The sequence below is a fragment of the Bubalus kerabau genome, chromosome 1 (assembly GCF_029407905.1).
Source record: "Bubalus kerabau isolate K-KA32 ecotype Philippines breed swamp buffalo chromosome 1, PCC_UOA_SB_1v2, whole genome shotgun sequence".
Taxonomy (NCBI): domain Eukaryota; kingdom Metazoa; phylum Chordata; class Mammalia; order Artiodactyla; family Bovidae; genus Bubalus; species Bubalus kerabau.
In genome coordinates this window covers 57266689-57292093 of record NC_073624.1, presented here as the reverse complement: position 1 = coordinate 57292093, position 25405 = coordinate 57266689, and the positions used below count along the sequence as shown (strand labels likewise).

At 42.3% G+C, this 25405-nt stretch overlaps 1 protein-coding gene across 23 annotated transcripts in view; it reads left to right on the top strand.

Annotated features, from left to right (window-relative positions):
* The window catches only part of ANO4 (anoctamin 4), a 428567-nt gene that overhangs the window by 264768 nt on the left and 138394 nt on the right, over positions 1-25405 (top strand). For all 23 annotated transcript variants that reach the window (XM_055575846.1, XM_055575864.1, XM_055575835.1 and 20 more), the window contains one exon: positions 24884-24984. In XM_055575846.1, coding sequence (XP_055431821.1) covers positions 24884-24984 — 101 coding nt within the window. The remainder of the gene's footprint in view (positions 1-24883; positions 24985-25405) is intronic.

Here is a 25405-nt window from a genome sequence, read left to right as displayed (position 1 = left end):
ATTTGCTTTCCAAAATGGTCTAAACTGTTATCACTTAGCTTCTTTGCAACCAAATCCACCCCAACCATACTTCTATTTAAATAGTGTCATCTTGTTGCTGGATTTCTTTCAAGCTAGGTGTTTTACTCAGCCAACTGCACCCCTATAACCTGAAAACTCAACCAAGATCATGACAGTTTTCCAACAAGATGGTGTTTATTGCTCAGTAGAGTTCTTTGTTGTTCATCTCCATTCTCTATTCTGATTTGTTCCACACAGGTTGAAATTAAAAAGAGCTTTAGAGAAGACTGGGAGTAGAGCAGGAAGAAGAATGAAGGTGTACTACACATGATTTTCCTTAACCTTAGTCCAATAGGCAGTAAAGAAAATGACACACGGTGAGACCTGGTGTCCATTAGTGTTTCAGAAATGTGTTCTGTCTCCTCTTGGGGCCTCTCCTCATCTGCGGACTGACAGTTCTTTGCTTTAACCAGTATATTATTTTGGATTTCACAGCAGTAAGTCACTTTGGCATTCATTTGAGGCTGCCTTGATTCAGCTTTTCAGACTCTAATAAGTGCCTGTGGGTCTTCTGAAATCTAATCCTTCATTCAGTGACTCATGGATCACACTGTGTACATTATGTTTGGGGCATCCACTGTTGCTTCTTTTCTGACTGCCAGAAGGAATCTTTTACCCTTCAGTTCTCTGTACAAACTCCAGTGGAATGAAAAACCCCTAGTCTTGATTGTTTTTGTCACACAGTGGTTTATTTAGTTTGCAAAACAAAGATAGCAAGTAGCAAGTAAGAACTGTAATTTGGTTTGTAATTGTCCTTTTCTTCTTTTTCTAGATACACTTAACAAAGATATACCTTAATCTCTCTTTGAAATGAAGTCACTTTAGGGAAAGAGAATTCTAGGTAAACCCTTAAATACTTGGAAGTGAAACTTGCTTTAAATGGGTTTAGATATTTCACATTGTCACTGGAGAGGGCATTGACTATCATGATGAGCCTGCTGATGAATTGTCCCAGCCTCTCTTTTGACCATCATTTCATCCCCCTCATTACTTCACTTCTATTCCAGGATCCATAATTATGACCACTCATTTACAAGTACTTCAGTTCTCTCATTCCCTCATTTCTTTGACTTATTTGCCTGGCAAAGCCTTGACCTTGATTAAATCCCACCTTCTTTGTGCCTGCAGCTGAACAGGTTGAATGTTCCTAGAAAAACATGCTGACTGGTTCCCTTTATGACTACTCTCTCGGACAAGGACCAGAGTACCAAAGAATGCCAGGGAGCCTCGTGGGTGTGCTTCCCTCCTCACCATAATGAGCAATTATATTCATTTCTTCTTCCCATCCTTCCTTTCTTGGCCTCTTCCTTTCATTCATTCATTTTAAAAATGTTAATTGTTCAATAAATGGACAATGCCTGGCATAATTCCAGACATTGAGAATACATCAGGGAACCAAACAAAGAGCCCCCATCCTTGTAGCACTCAACTTTTAATTGTTGAAGTAGAGAGGACCCCTTCCAAGGCATGAGAGTGGGCCCTCGTCTATTACTCAGAAATGAATTGTCTGAGGGGCACATGTGCTGCCAGAGCAAGAGACTTTATTGGGAAGGGGCAAGCAGGCAGACAGCAACAGGATAAGGGAACCCAGAAGAACTGCTCTGCCACGTGGTTCGAGGTCTCAGCTTTTATGGTGATGGGCTTAGTTTCTGGATTGTCGCTGGCCAGTCATTCTGATTCAGGGTCCTTTCTGGTGGTGTGTGCATTGCTCAGCCAAGATGGACTCCAGTGAGGAGGGTTCTGGGAGGTTGGCATCTCCTTTTGACCTCTCCCTAATTCTTCTAGTAGGTAGTAGTTTTTAGTTCCGTGTTCCTTACCAGGACCTTCTCAGTGGCTACTACCTTACCTGACCAGGGTGGTCAGTTACAGTCAGTGTTGCCCCTATCATAATGAGTGAGACAGTGAAAATAAACTAATAAAAATAATATGGCATGTTAGAATATGATGTAGCAAAGGGAAAAGTAGTGCTGGAGGGTGAATGAATATGCTTTCTAAATAGGGTGTGATGTAGGGGGCTCACTGAAGGTGATATCTGACCAAAGACTGAATAGGAGTTGACTGGCTGTAATTTCCCACCATCTTCTTGCCCCTGCACCCTCTCACCTCCTTTATCTGTACCCCCACCACCCACCCAGGCTCTGCTTATAATCTTGTCTGTACTTCGAGAGAGATTAGAAGCAGTCAAACTGGCTTTTCTGTGGCCATCCCCACTCTCACTCTCTGCCTTCTGCTGTTACTGTGCTCCAAGTGGCTGCCAGTGTCCTGGGAGCCCTCCAGTTACGTGCTGAATCCTTCCCATTTCACCTTCTCAAGGACTTTGCTTCTGTGATCATCTCTTCTCTCCTGCATCATCAGTTTTTGCTCTCTACTCAATCATTATAAATATGCTCCTGTAACTCATAATAAAAATCCCTTGACCACCCCCCCCATATTCTCTTCCAATGACCACCTCACTTCCCTTCTCCACTCTACAGAAAAACTTGTTCAATGATTTGTCTAGTGTCCTTGTCTCCACTTTCTCACATATGATTCTGTCTCTTTTTTTTTTAATTGAAATATAGTTGATATGGATTTCCCTGGTGGCTCAGAAGGTAAAGAATCCGCCTACAATGCAGGAGACCCTGGTTTGATTCCTGGGTCTGGACGATCCCCTGGAGGAGGGCATGGCAACCCATTCCAGTATGCTTGCCTGGAGAATCCCCACGGACAAAGGAGCCTGGCAGGCTACAGTCCGTGGGGTCACAAAGAGCTGGACACAACTGAGCAACTAAGCACAGCACATAGTTGATACACAGTACTGATAGTTTCAGGTGTGTAGCAAGCAAAGTGACTGTTAAACATTTTTTCGGATTATATTCCATTATAGGTTATTGAATATAATTCCTTGTGCTGTGTAGTATGTCCTTGTTGCTTATCTGTTTTATGTATAGTAGTTTGTATCTGTTAATCCCATACGCCTAATATGTCCCTCCTTCCCTCCCTCTCCCTTTTGGTAATCATAAATTTGTTTTCTATATCTGTGAGTCTATTTCTGTTTTATAAATAAGTTCATTTGTATCATTTTTTTTAAGATTCTACATACAAGTGATATCAAATGGTTTTTTGTCTTTCTAAGTCTGACTTACTTCACTTAGTATGATAATCCCTAGATCGTCATGTTCCTGCAATAGATATCATGTTAAGCCAGTTGTCAGTTGATGGGCCCAGCCTCTTTTCAAACTACTGGATCTGGGCTTTCTCCCTCCATAGACACTGTTTTTATTTAGATCAGTTTTAAGCATACCCAGCACTCATGCCATTTCTGTTTTCCTACTTGCTTTGTCAACAGCATTTGTCCATATGGTAGGTTATTGCTTTCCTGAAAAACATTCTTTTCTTGACTCAGAAGGCATCTCATGATCTTCTGATTTCTCCCTTCTTTTCTGACCCTTTCTCAGTCTCCTTTGCTCACCCTCCTCTTCCACTTGACCTCCAGCTTTTAGAGCATCCTAAGATCTGGTTGTGGGCATCTCTCCTTCTATGTCTCCGTATAATCCCATGAAGTTCAATGCAGAGCTTTTATATCACTTCTATATGTCACTCAAGGCTTGAAGCAACAGGGTTTACTTCTTGATCTCAGGATAGCAGGGAGAGGGGGAAGAGTTATCATTTACATGTAATCATCAGGGACCCAGCATCACAGTAACTTCATCCAGAGACCTGCCTTTGTGGAAGGGAAAGGCAAATTGCACACCAGTCTTCAAGGCTTCTGCTCATAGCTCAGTAGCCTGAGCATGTTCTGTGGCTCCAGCCTAACCACTGGGTCAGGAAGCCCAGTTTTCTATGTGGCCAGAGTATAGGAGAACCCGATGCCAGTGATACATGGATGGCTCCCACACAACATGATTTCAAATACATTATATAATTTTATGTGTAGTTTATATCTATATATACACCTATCTATATCTGTCTATCTCTCTATCTTGGCCCAATAAAGTAAGCAAAGGAGTTATATTAGCATTACACCAATGAGGAACTGATAGGAGATGAAGTATAATCTATCAGCTACATTTCTGATCATATAAGCCCCAGTTTTGGGCAGCTTTTTCATAACCTATAGGTAAAAAAAGCAGTTTGTAAACTATCACTCCTTGCACTGTTTCTGCATCCTCTAGTTTCTGTCAGCATTCCACCAAAGGATAACTAGAATAGGCCTAGGAAGAATATCATAACCTTTCCAAGTGCGTTAGAAAGTTGTTTCCAAAGTCAAATTGCTGCTTCACTGGCAGCAGACAAGATACTCACCTGTCCTTTCTGGGTCATGCTTGTTTCATGGCTGTTAATTGCCGCAGCTTATTAAGGACATAATGACACATTGATTATTGACTGGGTCATAACTGTGAATAGTTATCAGCAGGTCAATCGTTCATGATTATATAAAGTGTAACTGTGATGATACACTTGTCTCCAAGTTCAGCTTATCTAATACATCACCTTGAAGAAAAAGAGAATGTTATGATGAGGACTTTTGGAGTTGGGTAGATCAGAACTGACATTGCTTACTTCTGAGAAGAGATTTAGTACTCCATGAACGGAATGTCCACAGAGGGAACATTTTCTCTCCTACCCTCCCATTGGGCATGAGACCAACATCTATTCATATTCATCACATTTTACTCAGCATAATTTTGCAGTTAGTTGATCTGATGAATTGTGAGTTTCCTGAGATCGAGGACCATGTTTTAGCCTTTTCTGCATCCCAGCTTAGTACCTAGGATATTAAGTTTACCCTTAGGTATTTGTTGAGTGACTATGAATGGTTATGTTGTGAAGTGGATAAGACATTTGTTTTACACAGTAGATATACTGTGATAATCAGGTGATGGAGGAAGGGTATTCTGTCTCAGTGTGTATTAATTAGACTACTCATCAGATGTAACTCCTCTTCCTGGTGTCCTCATAGACAAATGGGTCCAGATGATGACTTCTGTTCAGTGAGCTGGGCGCAGAAGTGGTGTGTGTCCTCGTGAAACCTTCTGAGCTCTGCTTTCCCTCTGGCACAGTCACCCTCAGCATGGCTCACTGAGTCACTGCAGTAAGCTAACCTGCAGTGAACACATACTGGCTTCACCAGAAAGGGCATTCAGAACCCGAACGAAATTTCTGGCCAACCCAATAATAGAAGCAGGAAATAGAACTTTATCATAGCACAAGCCAATAGAAGCAATGTAATTCTAAGTTTTTGGTAACAGTGTATAAAAAGTAGTGGAGAAGGCAATGGCACCCCACTCCAGTACTCTTGCTTGGAAAATCCCATGGACAGAGGAGCCTGTTAGGCTGCAATCCATGGGGTCGCTAAGAGTCGGACATGACTGAGCGACTTCACTTTCACTTTTCACTTTCATGCATTGGAGAAGGAAATGGCAACCCACTCCAGTGTTCTTGCCTGGAGAATCCCAGGGACGGGGGAGCCTGGTGGGCTGCCGTCTATGGGGTTGCACAGAGTCGGACACGACTGAAGTGACTTAGCATAAAAAGTAAAAGACAGGTGAAGTTAACTTTGATGTTTAATATAGTAGATCTAAATTATCATTTAAATATGTGATAAAGAGATAAAGAGATACTTTATATTCTTGTTTTCAGACTTCTCAGTCTTCAAAACCTAGTTCATATTTTCCACAGATCTCAATCTGGACTAGCTGTATTTGAAGTACTTAGTAGCTCCCATATGGATAGTATAGTACTACTATTTTCAGTCAGTTCAGTCGCTCAGTCCTGTCCAACTCTTTGCAACCCCATGGACTGCAGCAAGCCAGGCTTCCCTGACAAACACCAACTCCTGAAGCTTGCTCAAACTCATGTACATCGAGTCGGTGATGCCATCCAACCATCTCATCCTCTGTCATTCCCTTCTCCTCCTGCCTTCAATCTTTCCCAGCATCGGAGTCCCTTCCAATGAGTCGGTTCTTTGCATCAGGTGGCCAAAGTATTGGAGTTTCAGCTTCAGCATCAGTCCTTCCAATGAATATTCACGACTGAATTCCTTTAGGATTGACTGGTTGGATATCCTTGCTGTCCAAGGTTCTCTCAAGAGTCTTCTCCAACATCACAGTTCAAAAGCAACAATTCTTCGGCACTCAGCTTTCTTTATAATCCAACTCTAACATCCATACGTGACTACTGGGAAAACCATAGCTTTGACTAGATGGACCTTTGTAGGCAAAGTAATGTCTCTGCTTTTTAATATGCTGTCTAGGTTGGTCATAGCTTTTCTTCCAAGAAGCGAGTGTCTTTTAATTTCATGGCTGCAGTCACCATCTGCAGTGATTTTGAAGCCCAAGAAAATAAAGTTTGTCACAGTTTCCATTGTTTTCCCACCTATTTGCCGTTAAGTGATGGGACCGGATTGAAGAAAGTTGGAGAAAACCATTACACCATTCAAGTATGACCTAAGTCAAATCCCTTATGACTATACAGTGGATGTGAGAAATAGATTTAAGGGACTAGACCAGATAGACAGAGTACCTGATGAACTATGGACGGAAGTTGTTGACGGTGTACAGGAGACAGGGATCAAGACCATCCCCAAGAAAAGAAATGCACAAAAGTAAAATGGCTGTCTGAGGAGGCCTTACAAATAGCTGTGGAAAGAAGGAAAGTGAAAAGCAAGAGAAAAGGAAAGATATACCCATTTGAATGCAGAGTTCCAAAGAATAACAAGGAGAGATAAGAAAGCCTTCCTCAGCGATCAATGCAAAGAAATAGAGGGAAACAATAGAATGGGAAAGACTAGAGGTCTCTTCAAGAAAATTAGAGATACCAAGGGAACATTTCATTCAAAGATGGGCTCAATAAAGGACAGAAATGGTAGGGAACCAACAGAAGCAGAAGATATTAATAAGAGGTAAGAGGTGGCAAGAATAACAGAAGAACTGTACAAAAAAGATCTTCACGACCCAGATAATCACGATGGTGTGATCACTCACCTAGAGCCAGACATCCTAGAATGTGAAGTCAAGTGAGCCTTAGAAAGCATCACTACGAACAAAGCTACTGGAGGTGATAGAATTCCAGTTGAGCTATTTCGAATCCTGGAAGATGATGCTATGAAAGTGCTGCACTCAATATGCCAGCAAATTTGGAAAACTCAGCAGCGGCCACAGGACTGGAAAAGGTCAGTTTTCATTCCAATCCCCGAGAAAGGCAATGCCAAAGAATGCTCAAACTACTGCACAATTGCACTCATCTCACACGCTAGTAAAGTAATGCTTAAAATTCTCCAAGCCAGGCTTCCGCAATACATGAACCATGAACTTCCTGATGTACAAGCTGGTTTTAGAAAAGGCAGAGGAACCAGAGATCAAACTACCAACATCCACTGGATCATGGAAAAAGCAAGGAGAGTTCCAGAAAAACATCTATTTCTGCTTTATTGACTATGCCAAAGTCTTTGACAGTGTGGATCACAATAAACTGTGGGAAATTCTGAAAGAGATGGGAAGACCAGACCACCTGACCTGCCTCTTGAGAAATCTGTATGCAGGTCAGGAAGCAACAGTTAAAACTGTACATGGAACAACAGACTGGTTCCAAATAGGAAAAGGAGTACGTCAAGCTTGTGTATTGTCACCCTGCTTATTTTACTTCTATGAAGAAGCACAAGCTGGAATCAAGATTGCCAGGAGAAATATCAATAACCTCAGATATGCAGATGACACCACCCTTATGGCAGAAAGTGAAGAAGAACTAAAGAGCCTCTTGTTGAAAGTGAAAGATGAGAGTGAAAAAGTTGGCTTAAAGTTCAACATTCAGAAATGAAGATCATGGCATCTGGTCCCATCACTTTATGGGAAATAGATGGGGAAACGGGGAACAGTGGAAAGAGTGTCAGACTTTATTTTTCAAAAGGGCTCCAAAATCACTGCAGATGGTGACTTCAGCCATGAAATTAAAAGACACTTACTCCTTGGAAGGAAAGTTATGACCAACCTAGACAGCATATTAAAAAGCAGAGACGTTACTTTGTCCACAAAGGTCCGTCTAGTCAAGGCTATGGTTTTTCCAGTGGTTATGTATGCATGTGAGAGTTGGACTATAAAGAAAGTTCAGTGCCAAAGAATTGATGCTTTTGAACTGTGATGTTGGAGAAGACTCTTGAGAGTCCCTTGGACTGCAAGGAGATCCAACCAGTGCACTCTAAAGGAGATCAGTCCTGAGTGTTCATTGGAAGGACTGATTTTGAAGCTGAAACTCCAATTCTTTGGCCAACTGATGTGAAGAACTGACTCATTTGAAAAGACCCTGATGCTGGGAAATATTGAGGGCAGGAGGAGAAGGGGACAACAGAGGATGAGATGGTTGGATGGCATCACCGACTCAGTGGACATGGGTTTGTGTGGACTCCTGGAGTTGGTGATGGATAGGGAGGCCTGGAGTGCTGCGGTCCATGGGGTCACAAAGAGTTGGACACATCTGAGCGAATGAACTGAACTGATGGGACCGGATGCCATGATAGTTTTCTGAATGTTGAATTTTAAGCCAGCTTTTTCACTCTTCTCTTTCTCTTTCATCTGAGGCTCTTTAGTTCTTCTTCACTTTCTGCCATAAGGGTGGTGTCATCTGCATATCTGAGGTGATTGATATTTCTCCCGGCAATCTTGATTCCAGCTTGTGCTTCCTCCAGCCCAGCATTTCTCATGATGTACTCTGCATAGAAGTTAAATAAGCAGGATGACAATATACAGCCTTGACATACTCCTTTCCCAATTTGGAATGAGATTGTTGTTCCATGTCCAGTTCTAACTGTTGCTACTTGACCTTCATACAGATTTCTCAGGGGGCAGGTAAGGTGGTCTGGTGTTCCCATCTCTTTCAGAATTTTCCACAGTTTGTTGTGATCTACACAGTCAATGGCTTTGGCATAATCAATAAAGTAGAAGTAATGTGTTTCTGGAATTCTCTTGCTTTCTCTGTGATCCAACGGATGTTGGCAAATTGGTCTCTGGTTCCTCTGCCTTTTCTAAATCCAGCTTGAACATCTGGAAGTTCACAGTTGACATACTATTGAATCCTGGCTTGGAGAATTACCTACCATTTTAAATCACTGATATTTGGGTTTATTTGTTGCTACAGCATAACTTAGCTTAATATGCCAAACATGGATTTTCTTCAGGTAGGCCAATGCAATGAGTTTCCTAGGCTTGATATAGGGATCACCAGGGTTGATGCACAGTAAGCAAGAGCATGTTGCATCAGTGTTCACTTAATTGCAACACAGGGAACCTCTGAGGAAATGTGAAGATTTGTGCTTAGCTCTTCTTTGGATCCTTCCTGGTTGTGACCTGGAGAAGTATTTACTTAAGTTTCTCATATGTAAATGTAAACCGTATTGAAACCTTCATAGTGACAAGAAGATGAGTTTTTTAACAAGGTAATGTTAAAGGTAGTGTTTTAACAAGGCAATCAATAATGAGAGAAAGTTACTTATATTCTAGGTCCCAAGATGTTCATCCTCCAGAACTATGTGCTTAGTAGTATCTGGGTTCTGGGAAGCTGTATGGTTTCCTAGAGACAACAGTGAAATATGTAATTTCAGAATTAATGGAGTTCTAAACTGTATTAGTTTATTAACTGAAATACAGTTAATCTACAACATTGGTTTAGTTTCAAGTATACAGCAAAGTTATCTAGTTTTATATATATATATATATATATATGTATCTTATAATAACTTATGTAATATCTCTTAATAACCTATAATGGAAAATAATCTGGAAGAGAATACATAAATATATATATATGTGTGTGTGTATATTGAGTGTATATATATTCCTTTTGTATATTGTCTTCCAGATTCTTTTCCATTATAGGCTATTACAAGATATTGAGTACAGTTCCCTGTGCTATACAGTAGGTCATTGTTGCTAACCTATTTTATACATAGTAGTGTGTATGTGTTAATCCTAAACTAATATATTAAGCCTGTATTAGGTTTATATTGCTGCATAAGAGATTACATCAAACTTTAAAAGCTTAAAACAGTCCATGTTTATGATCTCATAGTTTCTCTGTGGACCAAAAGTCTGGATACAATTCATTGGGGTCTTCCAATCAGGATGCCACAAGGTTGCCATCAGGATTTCAGCCAGGCTTCATTCCTTTTGAGTTCAAGGTCCTTTACGTGGTTATTGGCAGAATTTATTTCCTTGTGGTTGTCAGACTAAAGTCCCCCCTTTCCTGCTTGGCTGTCAATTAGAGGCTGCTCTCAGCCCTTAGGGGCTGCTCACGACTCCTGGTCTTCCCAGGCTTTCTCACAACGTGGTAACTTAGTTCTTTAAAGGCTGCAGACGGATCTCTCTGACATTGAAACTGTTTCAAAGACTGACCTGATTGATTCAGGCCAATCCAGGATAATCTTCCTGTTTATTCACTCAAAGTTAACAGTTTAGTATCCCAGTCCCAGGAATGCCATCCCCTCATAGTCACAGGTTCCACCTATTTTGTTATTAAGGGCGTGTACTCAAGTAGGGTGGAAATCCTGGGGACTGTCTTATAATTCAGCTTGTCACATAACTTGTAACCTGAAGGAGCAGGAATTTATTGGGCAGAGAAAATAGCATATGAGAAAACACTGAGGCTGTCAGGAGTCTGGTGATGGAAAGAAGAAATGAGGGCCGTGTGACTGGAACCCAGAGAAAGGAAAAATGATACAAGATAAAGGAGTCCCTGGATCATGCATTGGCCACCTTAGTGATTTTCCAGACAGTCATGGGATACCATGGATCACAGTGTATTTTTTTTTTTTTTTTTTTTTATTTTTAAACTTTACATAACTGTAAAGATGTCTCTGATGTCAGCGAGAATACACAAGGCAAGAATGGAACTAGAGGGAGCCCAGCTTCTGGAAGTCTTCAAGGAGCTAGATGATGGAGACTTAAAGGAGGATGGTGGTGGTGGAGATGAAAAGAAATGGATGGATCTGAGAGAAATGTAAGAGGTGGAATCAGTAAGACACAACAATTGACTGAATGCAGTCTAAGGAAAAAGAAGTCAAAGGTGACTCCTGGACTTAAGAGGCGGATTGTGCCATTTGCTGAATCTCGGGACAGTGAGAAGAGCAGTGTTTTCCAGGAAAGTGGATCTGTTTTAGACACATTGGATGTGATGCACCCATGAGATTATTAGGGGTAGATAGTATGTTGGCCTTTGATGCTGATGTGGAACTCAGAGGAAGGGTCTGAACCAAAGATAGGGATCTGGGAGATAGGCGACACCTAAGGCCATTGGGAAGGGATGCAGTCTTCCAGGGAGAACAGGTAGAATGAGACTAGAGTCTGGATGGAGTCCTTGGGGAGCCTCATGTAAAGATATGCCAAGGAGGAGTGGGGAGCAATTTCATACATCTGTTTCCTATCTGTTAGTTGCTCATTTGTGTCTGACTCTTTGTGACCTCATGGACTGTAGCCTGCAGGCTCCTCTGTCCATGAAATTTCCCAGGCATGACTACTGGAGTGGGTAGCCATTCCTTTCTCCAGAGGCCCTTCCCACCCTGTGAAGTTGAATCCGTGTCTCCTTCATTGCAGGCAATTTCTTTACCATCTGAGGCACCAGACAAGTCTTATTTCCTGGCTGATGCTAATGTTATCTTCAAGGAATGAGCATTGTGACCATTTAGGAACATAGAGTATCTCAGAGGCTTTTCTCTACCAGGGCATAATGGGAGGGAGGGAGGGAGGAAAAGAGAGAGAATGTGTGTGTGTGTGCAGGTACATGAGTTGTGGAGAGAGAATTGCGTCAGAATCAGCTGAAGAGCTTTTTTGAAACTACACTCAGGAATTCTGAGGAGCCCTCAGGGAACCAAGAATGAAAAAGGAAAATGAAACAAAAAGGCCTTTTTAGAAACATGTGCCCTCATTTTTCAGAGAAAACTTGAAGCTCAGAAAAGTGGAAGTCATTTGCCCAGTGACACACAGCTGAGCTGATGGCAGCCCCACTGAAAGGGGTTGAAATTGCTTAGCGATTGCTCTGAAACCTTCAGCCCTCCAGAAGTGTACATTTCTCCATCTGTTTCAGAGGCTAGGTTCTAGATATACCAAAAAAAATTCTACCATCAGCTGTAAATTAGCAGCATGTTCTCCATGCATTCAGTAGCTATGGGAGGAAGAAGAAAATTCTTATAGAGCTACTTGCAATATGACCATGTAGCTTCATAGCAATCATGCTTGATACTGTCCTCATTTTACAAATCAGGAAACTGAGGCTTATGAACTAGGAGCATGCCAGGAACACACGGGGAATGTGAGTGGCAGAACCAGGATTCAACTTTTTTTTTTTTTTTTTAACCACTGACCTGACATTCATTCACAAATGTCATTCAGTTCAGTTTAGTCGCTCAGTCGTGTCCGACTCTTTGCAACCCATGAACTGCAGCATGCCAGGTCTCCCTGTCCATCACCTGTCCATCGAGTTGTTGATGCCATCCAGCCATCTCATCCTCTGTCGTCCCCTTCTCCTCCTGCCCCCAATCCTTCCCAGCATCAGGGTCTTTTCAAATGAGTCAGCTCTTCGCATGAGGTGGCCAAAGTACTGGAGTTTCAGATTCAACATCAGTCCCTCCAATGAACACCCAGGACTGATCTCCTTTAGAATGGACTGGTTGGATCTCCTTGCAGTCCAAGGGACTCTCAAGAGTCTTTTCCAACATCACAGTTCAAAAGCATCAATTCTTCGGTGCTCAGCTTTCTTTATAGTCCAACTCTCACATCCATACATGACCACTGGAAAAACCACAGCCCTGACTAGATGGACCTTTATTAGCAAAGTAATGTCTCTGCTTTTTAATTTGCTGTCTAGGTTGGTCATAACTTTCCTTCCAAGGAGTAAGCGTCTTTTAATTTCATGGCTGCAGTCACCATCTGCAGTGATTTTGGAGCCCCCCAAAATAAAGTCAGCTACTGTTTACACTGTCTCTCCATCTATTTGCCATGAAGTGATGGGACCGGATGCTATGATCTTAGTTTTCCGAATGTTGAGCTTTAAGCCAACTTTTTCACTCTGGTCTTTCACTTTCAACAAGAGGCTCTTTAGTTCTTCTTCACTTTCTGCCAGAAGGGTGCTGTCATCTGCATATCTGAGGTGATTGATATTTCTCCCGGCAATCTTGATTCCAGCTTGTGCTTCCTCCAGCCCAGCATTTCTCATGATGTACTTTGCATTTAAGTTAAATAAGCAGGGTGACAATATACAGCCTTGACGTACTCCTTTTCCTATTTGGAACCAGTCTGTGGTTCCATGTCCAGTTCTAACTGTTGCTTCCTGACCTGTATACAGGTTTCTCAAGAGGCAGATCAGGTGGTCTGGTATTCCCATCTCTTTCAGAATTTTCCACAGTTTATTGTGATCCACAAAGTCAAAGGCTTTGGCATAGTCAATAAAATGTCATTAGCATATTTAAAGGAAACTGTATGTACGGTACCTTGGAGTTCAATGTATAACTGATCATTTTTCAAAAAATAAAGTGATGATGGAATTGAATCCACAAGAACATACATTTACGAGCCCTGCTGTCCTCTTGTGAAGCAGCAGGTCTGAGCCCAACTGCCTTGGTGAGAATCCAGGTTCCCTCCTTCCTCGCCGTGTGATTTTAGCCCAGATCTCTGTGCTTTAGGTCCTCATCTGTAGTGGAACAGGCTAATGAAGCTGCCTGCCTCATGGAGTTGGTGTGAAGATGACGTTATTTAATGTGTGTGAAAGCCCTAAAACACTACATAGCGTGTGTTACACTCTGTAACTGCTCCCATCCTACTGCTGCTATTTAGTTTTTCTCTGAGAGTCGTATCTGAGTTCCTAATTGGAAATTCATCTCTCCTTTTTGCCCCAGAATTTTGTGGGTTTGCTCTATTCTCCTGACAGTATGGGTATGAGAGAGTGAAATCCTTGTAGTTGCCTGAGGGGGTAGTGGAGAGAGGCAAGTGGCTACCCCAATGTGATCCTTTGTGCCGAATAGATTGCATCATGGAGTGTCTTTATGCCTCGGGCCCTCATCCTTTGATTTCTGCCTGGAAGACACTTTCCCTGGGTAATGGAATGGCCTCCTTTCCCATGTCTTCTGGTTTCTGTTCAAATGTCACCTTATCAAAAGGCCTGTCCACAGCACTGTCTAAAATAGCATTTCCTTTTCACCATCACTTTCTATTTCCCTCCCTTCTTTATTCTTCTTCGGAGCACGCCCTCGGCAGTATCATGTGTCTTATTTATTGAGGGTTGTGTCCCCAGTAGAACTTGAGCTCTGTGAGGATGGGGATTTGGTTTGTTTCACCCACAGGTATATGCCCAGCACCCAGGACAGTCCCTACTCATAGCAGGCCCTCAGTGAAGCTTTGTGGATGACATGACTGGATGAGTAGTGAATTGTTCAGTCATGTCCAACTCTTTGCAACTCCATGGACTTCAGTATGCCAGGCTTCCCTGTCCTTCGCTATCTCTTGGAGTTCGCTCAAAACTCATGTCCATTGAGTCAGTGATACCATCCAACCATCTCATCCTCTGTCACTCCCTTTTCTTCCTGCCCTTAGTCTTTCCCAGCATCAGGGTTTTTTCCCTGTGAGTCAGCTCTTTGCATCAGGTGGCCAAAGTATTGGAGCTTCAGTTTTAGCATCAGTCCTTCCAATGAATTTTCAAGGTTGATTTCCTTTAGGATTGACTGGTTTGATCTCCTTGCAGTCCAAGGGGCTCTCAAGAGTCTTCTGCAGCACCATGGCTTGAAAGCATCAATTCTTCGGTGCTCAGCCTTCTTAATGGTCCAGCTCTCACTTCTTTACATGACTACTGTAGCTTTGACTGTACAGACTTTTGTCAGCAAAGTGATGTCTCAGCTTTTTAACACACTAGGTTTGTCATAGCTTTCCTTCCAAGGAGCAAGCATCTTTTAATTTCCTGGCTGGAGTCACCATCCACAGTGATTTTGGAGCCCAAGAAAATGCTAAGTTACAGTTCATGTTGTGAGATGCATGGTCAGCTGCAGAGACTACTGTGATTTCCAGGTACCCTTCTGCTGAATGAGTTTGGAACGGACTGTGTGATTCTAGTCCATGTTTTGCAGATGAGGAAACTGAGGGCAGAGAAGAGGCCAGGCTCTAATTCTAAGAGGTAGGTAGAGCCAGGACTGGGCAGTTTTTGCCATGTTTCACAGGTTGTTTTAATCTGTATGGTAGAATAGCCCCAAAAGTTTGCAGCCCCGGGGATCAGGTTGTTTCTTTGTGGCCAGTGAGAAGTTCATAGTCAGAGAAGTGAGGTGACTCACCCAAATTCGCAAGACAGGACCTGGCCCAGGCATTCTTTCCACCACAGAGCAGCGTGTGGTTGGCTGTTGGCCAGTGAAATCACCTGACAAGTGACATCAAGGAGACTTCTAGAAAGTACCTAAGCCTAGGTCTCCTTTAGTCTTTTCTGCTCTAATGGAGTTTCAGCTCTTTTAAGACAGTTGTCTTCAAGGTTATGGGGATCATCTTTTGAGCTGAGGTGGCCTTTTTAATTTCGACAGCCTCTTGCTTTAGGGTACCCTGGGACTGACCTAGACCCATGGGGGCTATTTCCAAACAGACCCCTGTTTCCTTCCCTACTCACCTGTTCCCTGTCCCTGTTTGGCACAAATATAACCCCAGGATGCACTTGTATCTTAGATGAATCAAATGAGCTTACAAGTGAGAGCGAGGCGGCTTTCTGTGAGCCAGGCCCTCATTCTGCGATATCCATTGAAAGGAACCTGTTCAGTTTTCACATGAAGCTACCCCTCCTCATAACCTCTAGGCAAACACCTCTTTGTTCCTAACATTCCATAGCTATACTTTCATGGCCAAAATCAGGAAACCAGGTGGGAAGAAAGAAATCTTGTTTCTCAATTAAAGCTTTAATTTTAAACCATATTTTCAAATGCTCTAATGAATCTGCCCGCAATGCGGAGATCTGGGTTCAGTCCCTGGGTCGGGAAGATCCCCTGGAGAAGGAAATGGGTATCCACTTTAGTATTCTTGCCTAGAGAATTCTATGGACAGAGGAGCCTGATGGGCTACACTCCCTGGGGTTGCAAAGAGTGGGACACAGCTGAGCAACTAACACTTTCACTTTAATAATTCACAAGCCTTCCTTCTTACCATTTAAAGGGTATTTTATGTGCATAAGGAACTAGCTAAGTACTTTGCATCCCTTAAACTCTATAGTCCTCAGAAGAACTCTGAAATAAGTGCTGCTATTGTTCCCATTTCACAGATGAGAGAATTGAGGCTTACAGAGTTTAAACATCTTGTTCAAGGTCACCAGCTACTAATAGCAGGTCTGGTACTTGACCCCTAACTCCAAAGCTGGGACTTTTAACAATTACACTATATGCTTGCTCCATTCTATTTTTATTCGGTGTCCAAAGAAAGGTTGCATATCATTGCACAATAGCTCTTGTATAATTCTACCAAATTTCACGTATAGTTTCTATCTCTGTGGCTTAGGTATTAGCATCTCAGGGACAGGAATGATCTCATTTTTGTTATAGCCCAAAGCCAATTGCCTTATGATAACATAAATGACCCTTCCCCAGCACAAGGCAAGTGGTTAATAAACATGCAATAAATATTTGATGAAAAAATGATTAACCAAATCCTTTAAAATTGCTTTCCTTTCTCCTGCTACCTTTTAAAAAGGGCCACCATCCTGTTTCATTAGAACCCAATCAGCAAAAATGGACCTGAAATGAAAACAGATTGATAAAAATTTCCCAGAATAAGGTTTCTATGGCAGACGTGAGGTCTAGTCCATTTCTTCTGCGTGCACACATATCCTCCATGTATGACTCTGTACATGATCATGATCTCATTCAGACAAGCATCATAGGGTCAAACAAAACTCACAATTGCAGTGAGATTTATCTCTGAAATCAGAGATATGTGTATGTCACGATGGAGGGAGGTCCCTGCTGCATGTCCATCTGAGGAAACCTGGGACATTGCCAGGGGTGTTCAGCACCTGGGAATCCTTGGAGAAAGTGTAGGAAAACCACAGCCTCAGAACCCCGGGTACAGAGCCACCTCTCATCTCTTGATGAGGTGTTCTCAGATAGCTGACGGCTCTCTCACCAGCATGGACCAGGGGAGTTGTGGGCTTCGTTCACTGGTTGGTATATGCTGTGTGGGACAGAGGTGTGCTGGAAGAGGGACATGGCGTAGTACCTGTGTGCCTATCTCGGATACAGCTGTCACTCAGGAGAACCAGCTGGAACATGGATGTTCCCAGTTTTCCTTCAAGGAACAAGCTGGACACCATGAGAGCAGAGATCCTCGTCAGCTCTGCATTAGAATCAGGCTGCAGCAGCAAGGCTGGGACCAGGGGCACTGCTGAACAAGGTCACCTCTATGTAGCAGCCCAGTATCCACAGGAAGGATGACCTAAACTGCCCCTGGCTTATCCAGTGCTGCTCATCACTTCATCCTTCTAGAAACCCATTTCTCCTGGCTTCTGCTTTGTCCCTCTCTTTGTTTCCCACCTCCTTCTCTGATGGCTCCTTCTCAGTCCTCTTTGATGGTTGCTTTCTCCTCTTCCAAACCTCTTAAGTGTTAGTGTGCCCTGAGACTTGGTCCTTCCCATTTTCCTCCAGTCTTTCCTTTGGTGATCTCATCAAGTTCTGTGCTTTTAAATATCAGCTACACGCCTGCGATTCTCAGTAAGTCCCACCCTCTGAGAGCCAGACTCCTGTGTCCATTTGCCTGCTTTAACCTTCTGTGTAACTACCACCCAGGTAGTCCAAGCATGCGTATCCCAAAGTCAGCAACCTTCTTCTCCCTGACTGTCCTCTGTATCAGTGCATGGGAGTAACCATCCCAGTTTCCTGGGCAAAGCAACCTGCACAGGATTCTAAGACACTGGATTTTTTTTCTCACTCTCACTGGACCGATCCCAAATTTACCTCCAGGTAAATCTCAAGCCTGTCCATTTCTCCTGTGTAGTCATGTCCACATTCTGGTTCCTGCCACCATCTTGTCTCACCTGGCCTCCTGGAGTAACTTTTCTAGTGAACTTTTCAGTCCTATGCTCCCTGTAGGAATTTCCCATGGTTATTCAGATTGTGCTTTATTTTTTTTTTTAATATTTATTTATTTGGCTGCCTTGGTCTTAGTTGTGGCACGCAGGATCTTCAGTCTTTATTGAAACATGCGGGTTCTGTAGTTGTGACATGCAGGATCTGTAGTTGCAGCCGGCAAACTCTTTAGTTGTGGCATCTAGTTCCCTAACCAGAGATCAAACCTGGGTTTCCTGCGTAAGAGTCCAGAATCTTAGCCATTGGACCACCAAGAAAGTCCCCAGGGTATATTTTCTGAAACAAGTGATGCCATCACCTCTCTGCCTTTAACCCATTGATAACTTTGCATTGACCTTAGAAAATAAAATCCAGACTCCTAACAGCATTGACCTTGGCCTGGCAGGGTCTGTTCCCAGGTCTCCTCTACAGCCCTGTGATCAGGTATTCTTCCTGCCTCACACTTTACACTGTCAATCACTGGAGGATTTGGTTCCTGGTGTGGTCTCTGATCTCTGAGTCTTCATACTTGCTGTTCTCTCTGCTTGGAATGCTTTTCACTTGGCTTCTCCCATGGCTGGCGTCCTTCTCACCTTTCGAATCTGAGGTTGGATGTTACGCCTGCATGGATCAAAGAGCTGATCTAAAGCAACTAAAGCAAGTACCCCGCTTCTTCTGGACCGCAGCACTGTATTCTTTTCTTTTTTACAACTTTTCATAATTTTAACTCATATGTTTATTTGTTGTTTAATGTCTGTCTCCAGACTGTAAATTTGGGTGACTGTAATATATCTAACCACCTGGCAGAGAACCTGATATGCCAGTTCAGTCACTCAGTCGTGTCCGACTCTTTGCAACCCCATGGACTGCAGCACGCCAGACCTCCCTGTCCATCACCAACTCCCGGAGTTCACTCAGACTCATGTCCATCGAGTCAGTGATGCCATCCAGCCATCTCATGCTGTTGTCCTCTTCTCCTCCTGCCTTCAATCTTTCCCAGCATCAGGGTATTTTCAAATGAGTCAGCTGTTTGCATCAGGTGGCCAAAGTATTGGAGTTTCAGCTTCAGCAACAGTCCTTCCAATGAATATTCAGGACTGATTTCTTAATGGACTGGTTGGATCTCCTTGCAGTCCAAGGGACTGTCAAGAGTCTTCTCCAACACCACAGTTCAAAAGCATCAATTCTTCGGTGCTCAGCTTTCTTTATAGTCCAACTCTCACATCCATTCACGACTACTGGAAAAACCATAGCCTTGACTAGATGGACCTTTGTTGGTCATGATCTCTGCTTTTTAATATGCTGTCTAGGTTGGTCATAGCTTTTCTTCCAAGGAGCAAGCGTCTTTTAATTTCATGGCTGCAGTCACCATCCACACTGATTTTGGAGCCCCCAAAAATAAAGTCTGTCACTGGTTCCACTGTTTCCCCATCTATTTGCCATGAAGTGATTGGCCATGATCTCAGTTTTCTGAATGTTGAGTTTTAAGCCAACTTTTTCACTTTCCTCTTTCACTTTCCTCAAGAGGCTCTTTAGTTCTTCACTTTCTGCCGTGAGGGTGGCTCATCTGCATATCTGAGGTTATTGTTATTTCTCCTGACAGTCTTGATTCCTGATATGTAGTTGTCATTCAGTGAATGTCTGATGAACGAATGAATGGGTGTCCTTGGAGGAATATGTAGGGACTGTGGAGGGAAAGGAGATGGGCATTGGGAACTTGACTTTCAGAATTTCTTCTGGTTTAGACTTGTAGTCAAAGCCTGGAAAATCCTTTTCAGGTAGTAGTTTCTTATTTGTGACATTCACAGATTGTAAGTAGGTAACCAGTAGTGCTGTGTTCTCCCCCCGACCACCAGTGTGCTATGGCCCTTCTTGGAGATAATGCTAACATGTTTTCAGATGTACTACGAGTACCTTACCTGTTTTATGCCATTTAATACAACTCAACATTCATAAAACTAAGATCATGGCATCTGGTCCCATCACTTCATGGCAAATAGATGGGGAGATGGTGGAAACAGTGTCAGACTTTATTTTGGGGGGCTCCAAAATCACTGCAGATGGTGATTGCAGCCATGAAATTAAAAGACGCTTACTCCTTGGAAGGAAAGTTATGACCAACCTAGACAGCAAATTAAAAAGCAGAGACATTACTTTGCCAACAAAGGTCCATCTAGTCAGGGCTATGCTTTTTCCAGTGGTCATGTATGGATGTGAGAGTTGGACTGGGAAGAAAGCTGAGCATTGAAGAATTGATGCTTTTGAACTGTGGTGTTGGAGAAGACTCTTGAGAGTCCCTTGGACTGCAAGGAGGTCCAACCAGTCCATCCTAAAGGAGATCAGTCCTGGGTGTTCATTGGAAGGTCTGATGTTAAAGCTGAAACTCCAATACTTTTGGCACCTCATGAGAAGAGTTGACTTATTGGAAAAGACTCTGATGCAGGGAAGGATTGGGGGCAGGAGGAGAAGGGGATGACAGAAGATGAGATGGCTGGATGGCATCACTGACTTGATGAACATGAGTTTAAGTAAACTCTGGGAGTTGGTGATAGACAGGGAGGCCTGGCGTGCTGTGATTCATGGGGTCACAAAGAGTCGGACACGACTGAGCGACTGAACTGAATACAACTCAACTGATACGTGTTGCTATCATTTCCCATTTTACAGTTGAACAGACTGAGGCACAGAGAGATTCAGTAGCTTGGCCAGGATCACAGAGCTAGTAAGAGGTAGTATGAGTATGTGCAGTTGAACCTCAGAGTCTGCAGCCCCATCTAACCTCTGTGTTGCAGCTACCTACATGGCTCTGTCCCTGTATTCTCTTCCGAATTGACCTTATCCAATCCCATGGATTTAAACATTGTCTGTCTCCTGGCCATATTCATTTTGTATCTCTGACTCAGACTGCTCTCCTAAACTCCAGACACAGTTGGGTCTGTACTCATTTATCCACCCACAAGATGTCTTTTCATGGGCGTTAAGAACTTAGTATGTCCTAAAGTAAGTTTGTGATGCCTCCATACCCCCACTCCCAAACCTTTTCTCCATCAGTGTCTTCTTTTCAGCCATTGTTTTGGGGGTCATGAGGTGAAGAGATGTGTACATTTACGCATTTTTAAAAGGTAGATTGCTTGGGTTAGATAATGGCATGCTATTTATTTTTTCCCTTATGGTTACCTTATCTAACCTTCAAGGCAAGGACCACAGTTTATATATCTTTGCATTCCCAGAATCTATACATAGATCATGTTCAATATGTTCTTGTTGAATGAACAAGAAAGAAGAAAAGTTCTCTGTGGCTCTTACCTTTTTCTATTCCAGGGGTTTTCCATGGTACTTTTAAATTTCTCCAGTCATTCTTCTAAGGAGATTTTTCAAACTCCTCTAAATGGTTGTTTTTCTTCTCCCCAAGGTTCTAACCTAAGGGGTTTTTATTGTAGTATATGAATGAAACAACTCTGTTTCAAAAAATCATTTCCATTTCTCTTCATTTTGGTACTTGCACACTTGGATTTATGTGGAAAGGAATACTTAATAAGAAGGAAAACCTATTTAGACCCAGTAGTATAATCATTCAGTACTCGAGAAAAAGAGTGATGTATGAGCCATATAATTAGCAGTCATGTTTCACATTTATTTTTCTGAGCTGAAGTTCAGTTTCTCCTTAAAAACAGAAAATAAGCCCCATACACACATAGACGCAGGCATGCACAGATGCAGACCCCCTCCACACACATAACACATGAATAGACACCCATCATCATTCAAGGAATTCAGTTAACATTTTTCTCAAGATTATCAAGATAATCTTAAATATAGCTTAATTTCCCCTCTTTGTGTAAACTGATAAAGAATTCAGAGATTATGTGTCTTCAATGCATGTAAAGGCCATGGATTTATTTAAACCTCAGAGTTTATCAGATAAAATGGACAGAGTCAAGGGATGTGGGTGGGGACTCAGATTTGAGTGAAATAAACTTTCAGTTTAGCTGTGGGTGAATTGCTTAGTCTCTTTCCCTTTTTAAGAAATTAAAGCCTCTCTTACAAGTTTGAGAATAAAATGAGGTAATGTGTAAAAGTGCTTGTAAAATTATACAGCACTAAATATAGTAAAGTGATGATATTATAAAATAAGTATAACAGGCTTTATAATCATTGTTATAATTGAAATAATAAGAAAATGGAGGAGTTTTTTTTAATCATACTGAGTGACTCAAAGCAGTTGCTCATTTATGCAGAAAATGGTTGAAATCCCACAGTAGAATTTTAGTTGACTCAGTACGTGTTCAGATAATGAACTTGGCTTTTTCATACACAGAAATATGACACTTAGAATATGCCCTGAATGGGATATTGTATCCTCCCTAGTGTGTTCATATATTCATGGGAGATCTACAAAATGGTTATTCTTGAGGTAGATTATATATTTTCTGTAAAACTAGCAATCACAGTAATTCTGTGAAGAGAGTATATTCTAAGATTTCATGCTCTAAATCAAGGTTTGGTTGATTCTGTGAATCAGTCCCATGGCCATTTGTCTTCTTTATTTTGCACAATTTTACTCTTCCTCTCATGAGAAGATGGAGAAGAAACAACAGGAAGTGAGAACCTTGTCAGAAAACTAGGCAAATTTAAAGAATTCCTAGTATCATCATGAAACCTCCCAAGTGAGGAAGCTGCAAAATCTTCCCAGACTCTAAAGCATATCTTTCTTTTTTTCTTTTTTAAAATTTTATTTTAGCCTTCCTGCTACATAGGGCTCCCAATTTTTACCTGGGCCAGGACGAACTGTTCACATTTCACCAGGGCTTCCCTGGTGGCTCATTTGGTAAAGAATCTGCCTGCAATGCAGGAGACCCAGATTCAATCCCTGGTTTGGGGAGATCCCCTGGAGAAGGAAATGGCAACCCACTCCAGTATTCTTGCCTGGAGAATCCCATGGACAGAGGAGCCTGGCGGGCTACAGTCCATGGGGTCGCAGAGTCGGACACGACAGCAACTACACCACCACCAGGCAAATATCGGTTGAGAGCTCCCTCTATAGCAGGAACTGTTCTGGGGCCAAAGGATTCAACCATGACAAACAGAAGCTTTCCTTGTTCTCAGGGGGCTTAAAGGTGGGTGCCTGCTTGTCCTACGTTGAAAGGTAAAACCTTATTTCAGCCTGAACTGCCAGAAAATTTGATTTTTTTTTTTTCTAACCAATATCAGGGGTTCCCCTTCACCATTGTGTACTTGGATCCTGGCCCTTCTCCCCATGGGAAAGTCAGCATCACCAAACTTTCTGAGAATGTTGTCGTTGATACCGGTTGGCTTTTCCATAATATCTTGAGGTGTTCTTAGGCCTTGAATACAATATTTATAAGCCCAGCAAGAAGACCCTGAAAAATGAATTATAAAATGAATGAAAATACAAAAAATGAGTTACAGCTGCCTTTCATCTGCAATGTAAAAACAGTTCCCTACAGTGCAAATGTACCCCTGCTAAAGCATAAAGTTGAGGGTTTTTTGTCAGGTGTGTAGAAATATTGACTTGTGTATAGATACTGTTATAAGGAGAGTTCAGCCACAAAGGCCCAATACATCTTAAACTATGAAATTTTAAATTGATTTTCTTAAACTATGAACACTTAAATGGTATGCAGTTCAGGATGACCCTGTGTGAAAAGATAAGGATAAGTAATTGGCCATTTGCCTCATTAAGCTCTGGCTTAACTGTTTCTCATCTTTCTTCCACATCCTTCCACAACTCAGCCCTCGCCCTGGGAAATGACTTCCAAAGGAAATCTAATAAGGGATGTCCCTGCCACCAGAGGCACAGACCAAAACCTGTTGGGTAGTTAATGGAGTGTGAAGTCCTAGTTTTATGGCCCTGAGTTCTGTGTTGATAAAAAGCCCCAAAGAAGGGAAAGGTTTGGGGCCAAAGAGCACGGTCCTTTGAAAAAGCCTTGCTGATGCTGGCCAGATTTAAGACACATCTCTTAGTTCCCTTTATCCCCACCACCAACTATTGCTTTTGCCTGAATGATTGAGAGCATCTCTTTCTCCATTTCACTGTGACTCTCCCTTATTCTTTCTCTTCCATGCAGCAGCCGCAGTGGTCTTTGAACACCTAAATCCAAATGACTTCCCCATGTACCTAGCATAAAGTTTAACTGTGTTGTTGTGGCTTGTGAAGCACCGCATACTAGCTCCTGCTCACCTCTCCAGCCTCTTCTCATGCCAGTCTCTGTGATTAATCCACCCCAGCACCTCCATCTTCCTCCTTGCCCCTCCCCTATAGGACATACTAAGCTGTTTCCCAGCCTAGGGGCTTTGTACCCAGAACATTCAGCTTTTTACCCAGCTGGCTCCTTCTTTATATCTCAACTCACACGTCCACTCCTCAGAGAGGAGAGGACTTTTTTTTTGACCCTTTGTCCAAGGAAATGGATATCCCACTCCAACTTTTCCTCCCAAGACTCTGTTGTCTTCAGAACACTCAACTCTCTGAATCTCTTTCTCTTGTTAACTTGTTTTTGCCTGTCTTCTTTTGTATGTGTGTATTTGCAGAATGTAAATGCCATCTGTATCTCTCTTCTTCCCTGATGGTTCTCCAGAGCCTGACTCACAGTAACGTATTGATTGAATGGATATGTGCACACATAAGGACCCAGCTGATTGCTGAAAAATGCCCTCTGACCTTAAACTCTGTACAAGTTCATGTGTTCTAAGTTCCAGTTCAGTTGAAACCATAGGAGACTTGGATATACTTTTCAATTTAGTTTCTTTTTTCTGTTTCAGTCCTCTCTAATAAATAGTGACATTATCTTTGTGAAGTTGCATGCCCCATGGGAAGTGCTTGGAAGATATGCAGAACAAATGAATGTAAGAATGCCTTTCAGGTAGGTGTAAAAGTATTTCTCCCCTACTCTCTCTGCTGCTAGTGCACGCCTCTGTCTAAACAAATAAAATCAAAATGCAGACTGGAACACTGTTAGAGGAAAAAAATCCTTTAAATGTGTAGGAAATGCAATAAGTAACTTCATGGCTAATAATGACTTCATGACTTTTTGTGAAAATGCCTGGCTAATGCAGTCCTTAGAAGGATAGACTGTTGAGAAAGAAATATTTTCCAAGTGGCATTTTCATTTCCAAAGTGCCAATTTTAAAAACCCTGCTTCTTTGAATGGCCAGATGTCAGGACTGGTGGTACAAGTCCTTACTGACTGGTCCCTTCCAGAAAAAAATTAAAGTCTACTTCCATTGCTACAAGTTCAAGAAATTTCAGGAAAAAGTGACCTTATTTTTTTAAATAACTATTTT